The 20,000-nt window shown below is 41.5% G+C and overlaps 1 protein-coding gene across 1 annotated transcript in view; it reads left to right on the plus strand.

Annotated features, from left to right (window-relative positions):
• Positions 1-20,000, plus strand: part of LOC143286585 (cell surface hyaluronidase CEMIP2-like) — a 68,948-nt gene that overhangs the window by 31,493 nt on the left and 17,455 nt on the right. Inside the window, exons 17-22 of the mRNA XM_076594209.1 lie at positions 2,584-2,655; positions 4,448-4,615; positions 7,935-8,178; positions 12,510-12,728; positions 18,475-18,586; positions 19,180-19,300. Of these exons, the coding sequence (XP_076450324.1) occupies positions 2,584-2,655; positions 4,448-4,615; positions 7,935-8,178; positions 12,510-12,728; positions 18,475-18,586; positions 19,180-19,300 (936 nt within the window). The remainder of the gene's footprint in view (positions 1-2,583; positions 2,656-4,447; positions 4,616-7,934; positions 8,179-12,509; positions 12,729-18,474; positions 18,587-19,179; positions 19,301-20,000) is intronic.

Raw genomic sequence — 20,000 nt, forward strand, 5'->3', positions numbered from 1 at the left:
CTGTGTCTGTCTGTCTTATGTCTGTCTTATGTCTGTCTGTATGTGTCTGTCTGTCTGTCTTATGTTTGTCTGTGTCTGTCTGTGTCTGTCGTATGTCTGTCTTATGTCTGTCTGTATGTGTCTGTCTGTCTGTCTTATGTCTGTCTGTGTCTGTCTGTCTTATGTCTGTCTTGTGCCTGTCTTGTCTGTCTTATGTCTGTGTCGGTCTGCCTTGTGTCTGTCTTTTCTGTCTGTGTCTGTCTGCCTTGTGTCTGTCTGTGTCTGTCTGTCTGTGTCTGTCTTGTCTGTCTTATGTCTGTCTGTCTGTGTCTGTCTGTCTTATGTCTGTTTGTGTCTGTCCAGTCTGTCTTATGTCTGTCTGTCTTGTGTCTGTCTCTGTCTGTCTGTCTTGTGTCTGTCTTGTCTGTCTTATGTCTGTGTCTGTCTGTCTTGTCTTTCTTATGTCTGTCTGTGTCTCTCTTGTGTCTGTCCAGTCTGTCTTATGTCTGTCTGTCTTTGTCTGTCTGTCTTATGTCTGTGTCTGTCTTGTGTCTGTCCAGTCTGTCTTATGTCTGTTTGTCTGTCTGTGTCTGCATTTCTTGTGTCGGTCTTCTCTGTCTTATGTCTGTCTGTCTGTGTCTGCATTTCTTGTGTCGGTCTTCTCTGTCTTATGTCTGTCTGTCTGTGTATGTCCTGTGTCTGTCCTGTCTGTCTTATGTCTGTCTGTCTGTCTGTGTTGTGTCGGTCTTGTCTGTCTTATGTCTGTGTGTGTGTGTGTGTGTGTGTGTGTGTTGTGTCTGTCTTATGTCTGTCTTATGTCTGTCTGTGCCTGTCTGTCTTGTGTCTGTCTTGTCTGTCTTATGTCTGTCTGTTTGTCTGTGTCTGTCTTGTGTGTGTCTTGTCTCTGTGTCTCTCTTTGTCTCTGTGTCTGTCTGTCGGTCTCACTGTCTGTTTCTGCCTGTCTTGTCTCTATGTCTGTCTGTCTGTCTGTCTGGTCTCACTGTCTGTCTTTGTCTGTCTGTCTGTCGGTCTGTTTGTCCGTCCCTCTCTCCTTTTACGTTAAAAAAATATTTACATATTACTGATACTTATGTAGCGCCTATCTTCAGTCAAAGACCAAACTTTAAGCGCCTTACAAATACATAGTGGTTTGCACAACAAGCTGTCTACCTGGGCAGAGTAGAGTCCACTAACATCTGTCTTTACGAGCTAATTATTTGTCTCCTGTTTCATCCAGTCAGGCTACAATTACACACACACACACATACAAGCACATCAGTACATGTACATAAGTATGCCATTCATTTTTTGGTCTTCAATCCCAAATGTGATGAATGTAGTGCCTCAATATTTTCTTCTTTTTTTTGTAATTTGATTACACGCGAGAAAGAGATAAGAGAACTTTCAGTGTGTGACTTTGATATTGTAGATAGTCGTGGCAGACATTAAAACAAAAGTCTTTGGCAATGCGTACGTGATCGGGGAAAAAAAACAGAAGCATTGCTTCTGTTGGTGTTATGATGCCTCTTCAGTTTCAGTTTCAGTAGCTCAAGGAGGCGTCACTGCGTTCGGACAAATCCATATACGCTACACCACCACATCTGCCAAGCAGATGCTTGACAGATGCTTCTTGAATGAAAAGAGCTTCAGTCCATTATTTTTTCCCAACCCCCACCCCCCCCCCCACCACCACCACCTCCCCAAACGTAGATGTCCTACACGTGCTATTTCTTTTCCGCTGTGTTGAACTGTTAGTCAAATATGAAACGTGAGCACTACTACCACGTTGGATTGTTCATCTTAAAAAACAAAAACAAGAGAGGCAAGGCCTTCAAGACTCACTTGTGGCAAATTAAGTACCCTAGCATTAATTACAGAGCAATTTCCCTTTTTCACTATCTGCACCAAAACGTTTGCAAAATAAATAAAACTTCCATGCTTAGCAAAAGAAGTTCCTGTTTGAACCAAAAATGATATTAATGACTGCTCTTGTTGTTATGTCAGAATATCAGATCAAAGTGCCAAGTTTAGAGAATACAAAAAATATAACAGTAAATGCAGTTTGCATATAATTAGGTTTCATTTTTTATTTTTTTTTTGTGTGCCCATCCCAGAGGTGCAATATTGTTTTAAACAAGATGACTGGAAAGAACTGAATTTTTCCTATTTTTATGCCTAATTTGGTGTCAATTTACAAGTATTTGCAGAGAAAATGTCAATGTTAAAGTTTACCACGGACACACACACACACACACAGAGACAACCGAACACCGGGTTAAAACATACACTCACTTTGTTTACACAAGTGAGTCAAAAAGAAAGAAAAAAAGAAAAGAAAAAGAAGAAAAAAAGTTTAGAAATGAGTTTTTCTTCATCTTATTCGGAACCTCCTTTTTTTACATTTACGAAAGTAATGATTCTTTTTCTTTTTTTTATGTAGAAATTCTTAATATTTTGTTGATTGATTTGTTTGTGCAAAAGAAGGAATGCTCCGTAAGTTCCACAATAATTACAAGTATTTCTTTTGCATTTATTAGTGTGTGTGTGTGTGTGTGTGTGTGTGTGTGTGTGTGTGTGTGTGTGTTTGCGTGAAAACCTTTGCAGCGGAACTTACTACAAAAACAAGATGAAGAATTTGTGGATCAAGGGAGGGAACATCAGAGTTTCTTACAGCACGTGAGTTTAATTGATCACATTTGTACATGTGTGTGTGTGTGTGTGTGTGTGTGTGTGTGTGTGTGTGTGTGTGGCGTGACTGTCAGGACAGTAGAATTGCAAAATCTGTTTATGAAATCATTTATTTCATATGATGAATGATACTTGATTTCTCAAGACCATGTAAAAAATAGGGAAATTCCGCCATTGTAAACTGCTGCAATATAAACAGTTATACTGACTTTCCCACTGGAAGCGATATTAGGACACACACACATGAACAAAATGATAAAAAAAAATTATTTTATTATTATTATTATTATTATTATTATTATTATTATTATTATTATGATGTATGCTTTCAGATGACTTCAAGTTTTTGCGCCTTATAAATATTATCATTATTAGTAGTAGTTCTCTTTTATGTATTCATCAATTATTTATTTATTTATTTATTTATTTTATTTTATTTTATCCGTTTATTTATTTTATTTATTTTTTGTTTGTTTGTTTTGTTATTTTATTTCATTTTATTATTTTATTTTATATATTTATTTATATTTTATTTTATTTCATTTTATTATATATATATTTTTTTATTATATATATATATATATATATATATATATATATATATATATATATATTCTCAAGGCCTGACTAAGCGCGTTGGGTTACGCTGCTGGTCAGGCATCTGCTTGGCAGATGTGGTGTAGCGTACATGGATTTGTCCGAACGCAGTGACGCCTCCTTGAGCTACTGATACTGATATTAATACACATGAACGAACAGAGCGAAGAAACCAGTTTGACTGACATATCTTACATACCTTCTCTGAGGAAAAAACAACAACCAAAAGATATTTTAAAGGGAAGCAAGTAATTCATTTGATACCATCCACTGATTTTCGTTAACACACAAACAAAAAAACAAAAAAAAGAAAAAAAAAAGAAAGAAAGTAAAGAAAAGAAAGAAAAGAAAAGGGAAGATCATCGTCGAGTTTCAGTTTCAGTTTCAGTAGCTCAAGGAGGCGTCACTGCGTTCGGACAAATCCATATACGCTACACCACATCTGCCAAGCAGATGCCTGACCAGCAGCGTAACCCAACGCGCTTAGTCAGGCCTTGAGGAAAAAGTTAGCAGAGCGTGGTAACGATCCACGGACCTCTGGGTTATGGGCCCGGCACGCTTCCACTGCGCCACTCATCGTCGAAGGGAAGCATGCAAATTTATTTGATACCATCCATTGACTTTTGTAAAGAAAAAAAAAAGGGAAATTCATTGTTGTCATCACAATAGCCGGTTTTTTTCATCAAAATGAAAAAAGAAACAGATAAACTGACATCAACTGTCTGTTCGACAGAAAAATATCCACTTACCAGTTGTAGTGGTTGTAGTAGTAGCAGAAGTAGTAACGACACATAAAACAGAATCCTCCTCTTCTCACAGCTATATCTACAATGCCCTGTACTACAACAACTACTACGACTACTACAACAACTACCACTCCTCTCTCTCTCTCTCTCTCTCTCTCTCTCTCTATATATATATATATACATCACTCTTTTATACATCTCAAAGCCCTTTAAAACAACACGTCAGTCGGACACAGACCACGCAACCCCCCGCCCCCCCACCCGCTCCCCGCTCCCCGCCCCCACCCAATCACCCCCCCCCCCCCAACAAATCCCTCTCCCCCCCTCTCTTATCACACCGCCTCCACACAAACACACACACACGACGACGACGACGACGACGACGACGAGACAAACATAACGAGCCGTTCACTGTCGCTTGTCGCTGTACCTTCCAGCATGGCCGACTCCAAGGAGAGCTTCACAGGGGGCACCACTCTGTTCGACTCTGGCACGGAAGTGTACAAGTCCATCTTCGTCGGCGAGACAGACAACGTGGGCGACGTGAAGAAGAGGAAAGTGGGGGGCGTGTCCATGGCCATGACCAGATCCTACGCCGGGGACCCGTGAGTTTCTTGTCTTATGATGAATACTAGTACTTCTGCTACTACTGAGGATGATGATGATGATGATGATGCTGATGCTGATATTGATTGTAATAGTAATAATGATGATGATATTGATAGTAATAGTAATACGATATTGATAGTAATAGTAATACTGATGATGATGATGATATTGATAGTAATAGTAATAATGATGATGATAATGATATTGATAGTGATGATGATATTGATAGTAATGATAATAATGGTGATGATGATGATATTGATAGTAATGGTGATAATGATAATGATGATGATGATGATTACAGATTACAGAATACTTTATTATCTCAACAAGAGAAATCCATTGATTTATTGATGATGGTAATAATGGTGATGATGATGATAATACAAGAGAAATCCATTGATTGATTGATTGATGATGATGATGATGATAATAATAATAATGATAATAATAGTAATAATATAATCATGATAATAATAATGATGATAATAGGAAAAAAAATCATCATCCTCATTATAATCAACATCATCATCATAATATAATAATAATAATAATAATAATAATAATAATAATAATAATAGTAATAATAATAATAATAATAATAATAATGATGATGATGATGATGATGATGATGATAGGAAATATCACAACAACAGCAACAACAAGAATAAAAAGAAAAAATAATGATAATAGTAAATGATGATAATAATGATAGAAATGATATTAGTAGATAACAACAACGACAACAACGATGATTTATTAACATGTTTATACTGCCAGAGCCTAAAATTATAGCTATTTAGGCAGTAAGAACAACAACAACAACAATCATAGTATAATGCTGAATCTTGAGCAGAGACAACGCGCTTTCACACCAGCCATTCACACGTATGCATAACTCTAAAAACTGAGACAAGGAAGACAAAGAAGAAGAGGCAGAGGAGGGAGGCTACTTTGGGAAGAGGTGGGTTTTAACCCTTTCACCGCCAGTCAATTTAGAGTAAAAAATTCCCTTGTGGTATAAACACAGAAAAGACAGTGGCTAAGAATAGCTGGGGGATTCCCCGTGCGATGTATAGAAAATATGACCTATCCTACCACCGAACATTAAGAGCAGTAGGTTCATGGATAACAGACCAATGAATGGTCACCTTTCAGTGACATGGGTCCTCTACCACGCCTGTGCATAAATGCGAGCTTGGCGGTGAAAGCGTTAAGGCCAGACTTGAAAGAGCTGAGTGAGGAGACCTAACGAAGCGGAAGAGGAAGTTCATTCCAAATGCAAGGTCCAGACACAGAGAAAGAACGGGCAGCCAACCAACCGTGGAGTGTTTGAATGTAGGTATGCGTAAACAGAGTGGATCCGAAGCCGATCGGTGAGAGCGAGATGGAGTGTAGAGGTGAAGGTAGCCACAAAGAGGTCTGTCTTCTGGTTTTTTTGGTTTTTTTTGGTTAAAACATGAGTGTATTCTGAACAGCAAGTAAAGACGTTGAAAACAGACTGTGGAGCGGCAACACGCGGAAGCTTATGGTGGTGTGCTTGGTAAAACTGTTCATGCACACAGTGAACACATAACACAGCGGTAGTGTTATGAACAACATCAACTATGGAAATAAATCTCGGGACAAATCTTAAAGGAAAAAGAAAGTACCCACAAGAAAGGGGAAAAAAACAACAAAAAACAAGAAAAACATGCACAAAAAACCAAAACCAAAAAACAACAACACAAAAAACAGGTTTGATATATTCGTATATAAACATATACATAAATATATATACACACACGCATTCATTTTCACAGACAATCATGTGTGTTTACATACATATACACAGACATATTTGTGTTTACATACACATCAACACATGCATACACAAACATGATAATACGTCTACATATACACACTTATACACACTTGCACACACATGAACACGCACATCTGTTCACACACACACACACACACACACACACACACAATATATATATATATATATATATACCAGAAACTGAGCCCTGCTTCCTTCGCTCACGCTTCTCCTTAATGGCCAGTGTTCTCTTGTTTTCAAAGGTCTTTATGCCACTAGAGCACAGCATCCTCCAGCGAGAGCGGTCAAGGGCATCAGTTTCCCAGGAAGCGATTTTTGATGTGCTGATACAATAAAAACAACAACAACAACAACAACGAAACACCAACAACAACAAAGAATAGAGTGGCAACTCTCTCCATGTACAATGGACACTTCAAGTCAATGTTGATCATGGTTCACATGTGCGTTAAGAAAAAGATTTACGACGGGAAAAAAAACCTAACAAAAACACCGTTCACTTTTTTTTTTTTACATGGACATGAATGCTTTCCTTAGGGAGTGATGGCCTAGAGGTAACGCGTCCGCGAGAGAATCTGAGCGCGCTGGTTCGAATCACGGCTCAGCCGCCGATACTTTCTCCCCCTCCACTGGACCTTGAGTGGTGGTCTGGACGCTAGTCATTCGGATGAGACGTTAAACCGAGGTCCCGTGTGCAGCATGTACTTAGCGCACGTAAAAGAACCCACGTCAACAAAAGGGTTGTTCCTGGCAAAAAAAAAAAAAAAAATCTGTAGAAAAATCCACTTCGATAGGAAAAAACAAACAAATAAAACTGCACGCAGGAAAAAATACAAAAAAAGGGTGGCGCTGTAGTGTAGCGACGCGCTCTCCCTGGGGAGAGCAGCTCGAATTTCACACAGAGAAATCTGTTGTGATAAAAAGAAATACAAAATACAAAATGTGAACATGAAATATATATATAGAGAGAGATACGGTTTCCAAAATTATAGCCTCGCCCACATGTGGGACACAAGTGAGTGGGTGCTGCTCGGACCTTGCGCACAGCATACTTTCCTTGCACCTCGGTGATGCACCTCATGGCTTCAAGGTGCATGGGTTCCTGTAGTGATCTTGCTGCGCCAAACAGGACAGTCCAGAGCAAGCGTCTCCCACGTGTTGATGTCGACGCCCAGGTCTTTGAAGGACGCTTTGAGACAGTCTTTGTAGCGTTATAACACAACACATGCAGAACGCGAAGTTTGATAACTCGGCTAGTCCTCTCTTCTCCTCTACACATACCCTTCGGATGTCCAGTGGGTGTCTGATTGACCCAACCTTTAGCTTCCGTCGTCAGAATTGTCGTATTCTTTGTCAACATTCACCTCTTCAGTATAAGAGCCTTCCGCTTGCAATATTTTGATGATGGTAACTGGGGTGAAACGCTGTTAACGTCGTCTCTTTCGCCGTTCGTATGGAGAGAGTTAACAGAACTCTTCTTCTTCTCACAGCAACTGCTCACTGACAGCCGTATCCCTGTACCAAGGACCTGTCTTCGTCCGGAGCTGTTTCTTCGACAACTACCCCACGAAGTACTGGTGCCTGCAGGACATGGGGAGCAGGCCGGTGTCTGAGTGCTCCTCCAAGATGCTGGTCACTCGCTACGCGGGAGCCATCAGCTTCAAGAGGTCCAACACCTACCCCACCATGACCTCTAGCTACGTCTCCAACAACACCTTCGGCTTCTGTGACAACGTGAGTTGGGAGGAGGATGGACTGATGCGTGCTGGTGTGTGTGTGTGTGTGTGTGTGTGTGTGTGTGTGTGTGTGTGTGTGTGTGTGTGTGTAAGGGAGAGTCTGTGTGTGTGTGTGTGTGTGTGTGTGTGTGTGGAGGGGAGAGTCTGTGTGTGTGTGTGTGTGTGTGTGTGTGTGTGTGTGTGTGTGTGTGTGTGTGTGCGGAGGGGAGAGTCTCTGTGTGTGTGTGTGTGTGTGTGTGTGTGTGTGTGTGGAGGGGAGAGTCTGTGTGTGTGTGTGTGTGTGTGTGTGTGTGTGTGTGTGTGTGTGTGTGCGGAGGGGAGAGTCTGAGTGTGTGTGTGTGTGTGTGTGTGTGGAGGGGAGAGTCTCTGTGTGTGTGTGTGTGTGTGTGTGTGTGTGTGTGTGTGTGTGGAGGGGAGAGTCTGAGTGTATGTGTGTGTGTGTGTGTGTGTGTGTGTGTGTGGAGGGGAGTCTGTGGGGGCGGGAGGTGAGAAAAGGAGAAGGGGGGTGGGTAGGGAGGTGTAGGGAGAGGGTCGCAAGACGTTCATTTATTCAATCGGTCATTCAGTAAGTCAGTCAGCCAGTCAGTCAGTCAGTCAATCGGCCAGCCAGCCAACGAGCCAGTCATTCATTCATTTATTCGTTCATTCATTCATTCTTCCATTCCTTGTTACAGCTAAAACATCAGATCTGATTGATTACCTCTAGACCGCAGGATGAGACAATAAACCATGGTCCTGTGTGCAACAAGAACTTAATTAACTCACTCCATACGAACGGCGAAAGAGACGACGTTAACAGCGTTTCACCCCAATTACCACCATCATCAACACTTCAAGTGGAAGGTTCTTATACTGAAGAGGTGTTTGTTGACAAAGAATACCACAATTCTGACGACGGAAGCTAAAGGTTGGGTCATTCAGACACCCACTGGACATCCGAGGGGTCTGTGTAGAGGAGAAGTGAGGACTGGCCGTACTGAGTGAGTTAATGCACGTAAAAGAACTCTCGGCAGACAGAAAAATCCACTTTGACAGTCAAACAAATACACCTGCAAGAAGAGACGAAAAATCAAGGGGGGAAAAATGAGTGGCACTGTACTGTGGAGATTCGCCACCCCCCCCCCCTCCAACACCTCCCTCTGTCAGGGAGAGCAGTCCTGAATTTCACACTGAAGAATTTGTTGTGACAAAAAAATTTAATGTCTGCAACATAACACGACACAACGCGACGAAACGCAACGCAACGCAACAACGCAACACAACACAACGCAACACAACGCAACACAACACAACGCAACACAACACTACACAACTTTATACAATGGTGACGATGATTATTCACACACGCGCCATGTGTACCCGGGCAGATCAGTACTGGGTGTTTCAAGGGCCAAATACCATGCCATACCATACCATACCATGCCATACCATACCATGCCATACCATGCCATACCATGCCATACCATGCCATACCATGCCATACCATACCATACCATACCATACCATGCCATACCATACCATGCCATACCATACCATACCATGTCATACCATGCCATACCATACCATACCATACCATACCATGCCATACCATACCATGCCATACCATGCCATACCATACCATACCATACCATACCATGCCATGCCATGCCTTGCCATACCATACCATACCATGCCATACCATGCCATACCATACCATGCCTTGCCATACCATGCCATACCATACCATACCATACCATACCATACCATGCCATACCATATGCCATGCCATGCCATACCATACCATCCCATACCATACCATGCCATGCCATACCACACCATACCATGCCATACCATACCATACCATACCATACCATACCATACCATGCCATACCATACCATACCATACCATACCATGCCATACCATACCATACCATACCATACCATACCATATGCCATGCCATGCCATACCATACCATACCATACCATACCATACCATACCATACCATACCATATGCCATACCATACGTTACCATACCATACCATACCATGCCATACCACGCCATACCATACCACACCATACCATGCCATACCATACCATACCATACCATACCATACCATGCACTGCCATACCATGTCATACCGTGCCATACCATACCATACCATACCATACCATGCCATACCATACCATACCATACCATGCCATACCATATGCCATGCCATACCATATGCCATGCCATGCCATACCATACCATACCATACCATACCATACCATACCATACCATACCATGCCATACCATACCATGCCATACCATACCATACCATGTCATACCATGCCATACCATACCATACCATACCATACCATGCCATACCATACCATACCATACCATACCATGCCATACCATACCATACCATACCATACCATGCCATACCATACCATACCATACCACACCATACCATGCCATACCATACCATACCATACCATGCCATACCATGCCATACCATGCCATACCATACCATACCATACCATGCCATACCATACCATACCATGTCATACCTTGCCATACCATACCATGCCATACCATGCCATACCATGCCATACCATACCATGCCATACCATACCATACCATACCATACCATGCCATACCATGCCATGCCATACCATGCCATACCATGCCATACCATACCATACCATGCCATACCATGCCATACCATGCCATGCCATACCATACCATACCATGCCATACCACACCATACCATGCCATGCCATACACCATGCCACACCACACCACACAACCCTATCCAACACCACCCCACTCCACCCCACACCACCCAACGCAACGCAACACAACGCAATACAATTATATTCACAGACACACACAGACGCAGACAGACAGACAGACAGACACACACACACACACACACACACACCAGGTGTACTGTGACAGACAAAAAGCCAACACTGGGTGTTCCAAGGGCCCAACACAGCACAGCACAGCACAGCACAACACAGCACAGCACAGCACAGCACACAGCACAGCACAGCACAGCACAGCACAGCACAGCACAGCACAGCACACTGCACTACGTTACACTGCAGTACGACGCAACACAACACAACACAACACAACACAATACAGCACAGCACAACGCAACACAACACAACACAATACAGCAAAGACAATGGTGACTATAATCACATTCACACACACACACACACACACACACACACACACACACACGCGCGCGCACACACACACACACACACACACACACACACACACACACACACACACACACTGTGTGCACTTTTGACAGACCAAGGCGCAACGCTGGGAATTCAAAGCGCCCAATACAATACAGTACAACACAATACAGCGAACACAGCACAGCACAACAGAACACAGCACAACAAAACACAACACAGCACAGCACAGCACAGCACAACACAGCACAGCACAGCACAGCACAGCACAACAGAACACAGCACAGCACAACACAGCGAACACAGCACAGCACAACAGAACACAGCACAACAAAACACAGCACAACAAAACACAACACAACACAACACAGCACAGCACAGCACAACACAGCACAGCACAGCACAGCACAGCACAGCACAGCACAGCACAGCACAACACAGCACAGCACAGCACAACACAACACAGCACAGCAGAGTACAACACAGCACAGCACAGCACAGCACAGCACAGCACAGCACAGCACAGCTCAACACAACACAACACAACACAGCGAACACAGCACAGTACAACACAACACAACACAACACAACACAGCACAACACAGCACAACACAACACAGCTCAACACAGCACAGCACAACAAAGCACAACACAGCAAAGCACAACACGGCACAGCACAGCAGAGCACAACACAACACAACACAACACAGCACAGCACAGCACAGCACAGCACAGCACAACACAACACAGCACAGCAGAGTACAACACAGCACAGCACAGCACAGCACAGCACAGCACAGCTCAACACAACACAACACAACACAGCGAACACAGCACAGTACAACACAACACAACACAACACAGCACAGCACAGCACAGCACAACACAGCTCAACACAACACAACACAGCGAACACAGCACAGTACAACACAACACAACACAACACAGCACAGCACAACACAGCACAACACAGCTCAACACAACACAACACAGCGAACACAGCACAGTACAACACAACACAACACAACACAACACACTAGACTACGTTACACTGCAGTACGACACTGGCACGATGCAACGCGGCACGGCACAACACAATGGTATGTCTGTAATCATTCACGCACACTCACCGTGTGCGCTCCTGACAGACCACGGAGCAACACTGGTTGTTCCAAGGACCGAACTCAGCCCCAGACTGGACGTGGAAGGACGGCAACTGGGCCGTGTTCGTGCGGGACAAGGACGGGAAGCTGACGGGCACACCCAACGCCTCCATCGTGCCCAACCTTCCGCTTTACTCCGGGCACGAGTGCCAGTTGAGAACCGACTGGGGAAACATGCTGGCGTGCCCGTACAGATATATCAAGGTGGGTAGACGCTGTTGTGTGGGTTCTGTACAGAGACGTGTTAGTTGTGGGTTCTGTACAGGGACATAATATATTAGTTGTGTGTTCTGTACAGAGACATGTTAGTTGTGGGTTCTGTACACAGACATAATATATTAGTTGTGTGTTCTGTACAGAGACAATGTTAGTTGTGTGTTCTGTACAGAGACATAATATATTAGTTGTGTGTTCTGTACAGGGACATATTAGTTGTGGGTTCTGTACAGAGACATAATATATTAGTTGTGGGTTCTGTACAGAAACATATTATATTAGTTGTGGGTTCTGTACAGAGACATATTATATCAGTTGTGTGTTCTGTACAGAGACATATTAGTTGTGGGTTCTGTACAGAGACATAATATATTAGTTGTGTGTTCTGTACAGAGACATATCAGTTGTGTGTTCTGTACAGAGACATATTAGTTGTGGGTTTTGTACAGAGACATATTAGTTGTGGGTTCTGTACAGAGACATGCAAAATCAGTTGTGGGTTCTCTACAGAGACATATTAGTTGTGGGTTCTGTACAGAGACATAATATATTAGTTGTGTGTTCTGTACAGAGACATATTAGTTGTGTGTTCTGTACAGAGACATATTATATCAGTTGTGGGTTCTGTACAGAGACATAATATATTAGTTGTGTGTTCTGTACAGAGACATGTTAGTTGTGGGTTCTGTACAGAGACATATTATATCAGTTGTGGGTTCTGTACAGAGACATAATATATTAGTTGTGTGTTCTGTACAGAGACATGTTAGTTGTGGGTTCTGTACAGAGACATATTATATCAGTTGTGGGTTCTGTACAGAGACATATTAGTTGTGGGTTCTGTACAGAGACATATTATATCAGTTGTGTGTTCTGTACAGAGACATATTAGTTGTGGGTTCTGTACAGAGACATGCAAAATCAGTTGTGGGTTCTGTACAGAGCTTGAGACATATTAGTTGTGTGTTCTGTACAGAGACATAATATATTAGTTGTGTGTTCTGTACAGAGACATATTAGTTGTGAGTTCTGTACAGAGACATATTAGTTGTGAGTTCTGTAAGAGACATATTATATTAGTTGTGGGTTCTGTACAGAGACATATTAGTTGTGTGTTCTTTACAGAGACATAATTATTAGTTGTGAGTTCTGTAAGAGACATATTATATTAGTTGTGGGTTCTGTACAGGGACATATTATACTTGTTGTGGGTTATGTACAGAGACATATTAGTTGTGGATTCTGTACAGAGACATAGTAGTTATGGGTTCTGTACGGAGACATATTATATTAGTTACGGGTTCTGTACGGAGACATATTGTATTAGTTTTGGGTTCTGTACAGAGACATGTTAGTTGTGGGTTCTTCACAGAGACATATTAGTTGTGGGTTCTGTACAGAGACATAATATATTAGTTGTGTGTTCTGTACAGAGACATATTAGTTGTGGGTTCTGTACAGAGACATATTATATTAGTTGTGGGTTCTGTGCAGAGATATATTAGTTGTGGGTTCTGTACAGGGACATATTAGTTGTGGGTTCTGTACAGAGACATAGTAGTTATGGGTTCTGTACGGAGACATATTATATTAGTTACGGGTTCTGTACGGAGACATATTGTATTAGTTGTGGGTTCTGTACAGAGACATGTTAGTTGTGGGTTCTTCACAGAGACATATTATATTAGTTGCGGGTTCTGTACAGAAACATATTAGTTGTGGGTTCTGTACAGAAACATATTAGTTGTGGGTTCTGTACAGAGACATATTATATTAGTTGTGGGTTCTGTACAGAGACATATTAGTTGTGTGTTCTGTACAGAGACATATCAGTTGTGTGTTCTGTACAGAGTCATATTAGTTGTGTGTTCTGTACAGAGACATATTAGTTGTGGGTTCTGTACAGAGACATGCAAAATCAGTTGTGGGTTCTCTACAGAGACATATTAGTTGTGGGTTCTGTACAGAGACATAATATATTAGTTGTGTGTTCTGTACAGAGACATATTAGTTGTGTGTTCTGTACAGAGACATATTATATCAGTTGTGGGTTCTGTACAGAGACATAATATATTAGTTGTGTGTTCTGTACAGAGACATGTTAGTTGTGGGTTCTGTACAGAGACATATTATATCAGTTGTGGGTTCTGTACAGAGACATATTAGTTGTGGGTTCTGTACAGAGACATATTATATCAGTTGTGTGTTCTGTACAGAGACATATTAGTTGTGGGTTCTGTACAGAGACATGCAAAATCAGTTGTGGGTTCTGTACAGAGCTTGAGACATATTAGTTGTGTGTTCTGCACAGAGACATAATATATTAGTTGTGTGTTCTGTACAGAGACATATTAGTTGTGAGTTCTGTACAGAGACATATTAGTTGTGAGTTCTGTAAGAGACATATTATATTAGTTGTGGATTCTGTACAGAGACATATTAGTTGTGTGTTCTTTACAGAGACATAATTATTAGTTGTGAGTTCTGTAAGAGACATATTATATTAGTTGTGGGTTCTGTACAGGGACATATTATACTTGTTGTGGGTTATGTACAGAGACATATTAGTTGTGGATTCTGTACAGAGACATAGTAGTTATGGGTTCTGTACGGAGACATATTATATTAGTTACGGGTTCTGTACGGAGACATATTGTATTAGTTGTGGGTTCTGTACAGAGACATATTAGTTGTGGGTTCTGTACAGAGACATATTAGTTGTGGGTTCTGTACAGAGACATAATATATTAGTTGTGGGTTCTGTACAGAGACATATTAGTTGTGTGTTCTGTACAGAGACATAATATATTAGTTGTGTGTTCTGTACAGAGACATATTAGTTGTGGGTTCTGTACAGAGACATATTAGTTGTGGGTTCTGTACAGGGACATATTATATTAGTTGTGGGTTCTGTACAGAGACATAATATATTAGTTGTGGGTTCTGTACACGACATATTAGTTGTGGGTTTTGTACAGAGACATATTAGTTGTGAGTTCTGTACAGAGATATATTAGTTGTGGGTTCTGTACAGAGATATATTAGTTGTGGGTTCTGTACAGGGACATATTAGTTGTGGGTTCTGTACAGAGACATATTAGTTGTGGGTTCTGTACAGAGACATATTAGTTGTGGGTTCTGTACAGAGGCATATCAGTTGTGGGTTCTGTACAGAGACATTATATTAGTTGTGGGTTCTGTACAGAGACATATTATATTAGTTGTGGGTTCTGTACAGAGACATATTATATTAGTTGTGGGTTTTGTACAGAGACATATTATTTGTGGGTTTTGTACAGAGACATATTATTTTAGTTGTGGGTTCTGTACAGAGACATATTATATTAGTTGCGGGTTCTGTACAGAGACATATTATATCAGTTGTGGGTTCTGTACAGAGACATATTATATTAGTTGTGGGTTTTGTACAGAGACATATTATTTGTGGGTTTTGTACAGAGACATATTATTTTAGTTGTGGGTTCTGTACAGAGACATATTATATTAGTTGTGGGTTCTGTAAAGAGACATATTAGTTGTGGGTTATGTACAGAGACATATTAGTTGTGGGTTATGTACAGAGATATATTAGTTGTGGGTTCTGTACAGAGACATATTATATCAGTTGTGGGTTCTGTACAGAGACATATTAGTTGTGTGTTCTTTACAGAGACATAATTATTAGTTGTGAGTTCTGTAAGAGACATATTATATTAGTTGTGGGTTCTGTACAGGGACATATTAGTTGTGGATTCTGTACAGAGACATAGTAGTTATGGGTTCTGTACGGAGACATATTATATTAGTTACGGGTTCTGTACGGAGACATATTGTATTAGTTGTGGGTTCTGTACAGAGACATGTTAGTTGTGGGTTCTTCACAGAGACATATTAGTTGTGGGTTCTGTACAGAGACATATTATATTAGTTGTGGGTTCTGTACAGAGACATATTGTATTAGTTGTGGGTTCTGTACAGAGACATATTAGTTGTGGGTTCTGTACAGAGACATATTATATCAGTTGTGGGTTCTGTACAGAGACATATTGTATTAGTTGTGGGTTATGTACAGAGACATATTGTATTAGTTGTGGGTTCTGTACAGAGACATATTATATGAGTTGTGGGTTCTGTACAGAGACATATTATATTAGTTGTGGGTTCTGTACAGAAACATATTATATTAGTTGTGGGTTCTGTACAGAGACATATTAGTTGTGGGTTCTGTACAGAGACATATTATATTAGTTGTGGGTTCTGTACAGAGACATATTATATTGTGGGTTTTGTATAGAGAATTACTATACTAGTTGTGGGTTCTGTACAGAGACATATTAGTTGTGGGTTCTGTACAGAGACATATTAGTTGTGGGTTCTGTACAGAGACATATTATATTAGTTGTGGGTTCTGTACAGAGACATATTAGTTGTGGGTTCTGTACAGAGACATATTATATTAGTTGTGGGTTCTGTACAGAGACATATTATATTAGTTGTGGGTTCTGTACAGAGACATATTGTATTAGTTGTGGGTTATGTACAGAGACATATTGTATTAGTTGTGGGTTCTGTACAGAGACATATTGTATTAGTTGTGGGTTATGTACAGAGACATATTGTATTAGTTGTGGGTTCTGTACAGAGACATATTGTATTAGTTGTGGGTTCTGTACAGAGACATATTATATCAGTTGTGGGTTCTGTACAGAGACATATTATATCAGTTGTGGGTTCTGTACAGAGACATATTATATTAGTTGTGGGTTCTGTACAGAGACATATTATATTTGTTGTGGGTATGTACATAGACATGTTGGTATGCCCCTATAGATACGTCAAGTGTTATTATTCTAATGCCTTCTTTGTCAATAAAGCTTCCTTCGCTCATTGGTTTCGTACCACAGGTATTCTGCCTAAATTCTTAAATGAAATATCCAAAAGTGATGATTTAATTGGAATGATCCACACACGCCTCGCCACGCCTGCTGAAAGGAAAAGGGCAGATGTCTGACCTAGGGATGGGCCCGATGTGTTGGTCACAACCTTCCATGAGTATGTTTTGACATAAGTGAAATGGAACATGAACAAACAAGTAAATACATTAAAGTGATAGAAACGAAAGGCACATGGTGTAAATTAAAATCAGAACGAAAATAGGCCACATTCCGCGAACATGTGCACACGCGCGCGCGCACACACACGCGCACACACACACACACACGTGCGTGCATATTCATACACACACACACACACACATACAAACACACGTCCCAATTTGCAATCTCAGAGTGACTCTGGACACACACACACACACACACACACACACACACACACACACACACACACACACACCCACACACACACACACACACACACACACACACACACACACACACACACACGCACACACACATACATACACACGTCCCAACCTGCAGTCTCAGAAGGACTCTGGGCACACACACACACACACACACACACACACACACACACACACATAAACACACACACACACATTACAAAACCACACACCACATCATACACTACACCATACAAAACAACATGACCACACACACACACACACACACACACACACACACACACACACACACACACACACACACACACATATACACACACACACGCACACGTCCCCAATTAGCAGTCTCAGAGAGACTCTGGACATGCTTACAGCAGCACTGAAATGGGATAAAATGAAAGGACGTGTGTGCAGCTGGAGATTCTGGGCAAGGAGGGTAACCTGTACCCGGACATGAAGGACAAGTACCCTCTGTTGATCCGACGGGACGACAGTCCTTTTAACGTACCCTTCACCAAACATATGGGTAGGTCTGGTGGTGCTTCATAAACCCAGTGTATTGCTCGTTTTATCTGTATATCTGTATGTCCTGTCTCTCTTGCGTGCGTGCGTGCGTGTGTGTGTGTGTGTGTGTATGTGTGTGTGTGTGTGCGTGCGTGCGTGTGGCTATGTCTCTGTGTGTGTGTATATATGTCTATGTGTGTGTGTGTGTGTGTGTGTATCTATGTCTATGTGTGTGTGTGTGTGTGTGTGTGTGTGTGTGTGTGTGTGTGTGTGTGTGTATATATGTATATATATATATATATATATATATATATATATGTGTGTGTGTGTGTGTGTATCTATGTCTATGTGTGTGTGTGTGTGTGTGTGTGTGTGTGTGTGTGTGTGTGTGTGTGTGTGTGTATCTATGTCTATGTGTGTGTGTGTGTGTGTGTGTGTGTGTGTATGTGTATGTCTATGTGTGTGTGTGTATCTATGTCTATGTGTGTGTGTGTGTGTGTGTGTGTGTGTGTGTGTGTGTGTGTGTGTGTGTGTGTGTATCTATGTCTATGTGTGTGTGTGTGTGTGTGTGTGTGTGTCTATGTCTATGTGTGTATCTGTGTCCTTGTGTTGCAGGCCGGATCCGGAACGAGTTCCTGTTACGCACGAACCGATCCTTCGTGCTGGACTTCAACGCTTCGCTGACCGATGCCTCGTGGCCCTCAGAGATCCGACTCTTCGGATACGGCGTGGAGAAGTCAGTCCCTGTCTGCCTGTCACTGTTAGGCTGTCTGTCTGTCTGTCTGTCAGACTGTCTGTTTGTCAAATCGAATCAAATAAAAAAAAAAAAAAAAACACCCCAACACTTTATTAATCCACATGGAAATTAATTTGTGCAATCACAGGCTCGTTGTAAACACCAGCATAAAATAAATGAACATGCGCAACATAAAAAGAGATTAGAACTAAACAGATAAGAGTTCCCAATAGCTGACGACAAACTACCCCCGCCCCCCTCACCCCCCCCCCCACACACATACACACGTTATACTGTCTGTCTCTGTCGCTCTTTTTTGTGTGTTTGTTGTCATTGTTGTGCCAGTAGTAGCAGCAGTAGTAGTAGTAGTAGTAGTAGTAGTAAGAGGAGGAGGAGGAGGAGGAGGAGGACATCAGTGTTTTTCTGTGTGTGTGTGTGTGTGTGTGTGTGTGTGTGTGTGTGTGTGTGTGTGTGTCTGTGTCTGTGTGCGCGCTTATACACTTGTGCGTGCAAGTAGTTTTTAACAAGTTCGCTGAACGTGACCCCTTTCTTGAATTCCTGTGTTCACTTTGATCATTCGCTTTCTGTGTATATATATTTTTTTTCTATCTAATGTTTTTATATGTATGCTTATTTGTTTATTTTATTTGCTTGTTTGATTCTGTTGTTATGTTAATATCTTAAACAAACATAGGGTAGG

Source organism: Babylonia areolata, chromosome 10 (genome assembly GCF_041734735.1).
Source record: "Babylonia areolata isolate BAREFJ2019XMU chromosome 10, ASM4173473v1, whole genome shotgun sequence".
In the NCBI taxonomy this organism is placed as follows: Eukaryota; Metazoa; Mollusca; class Gastropoda; order Neogastropoda; family Buccinidae; genus Babylonia; species Babylonia areolata.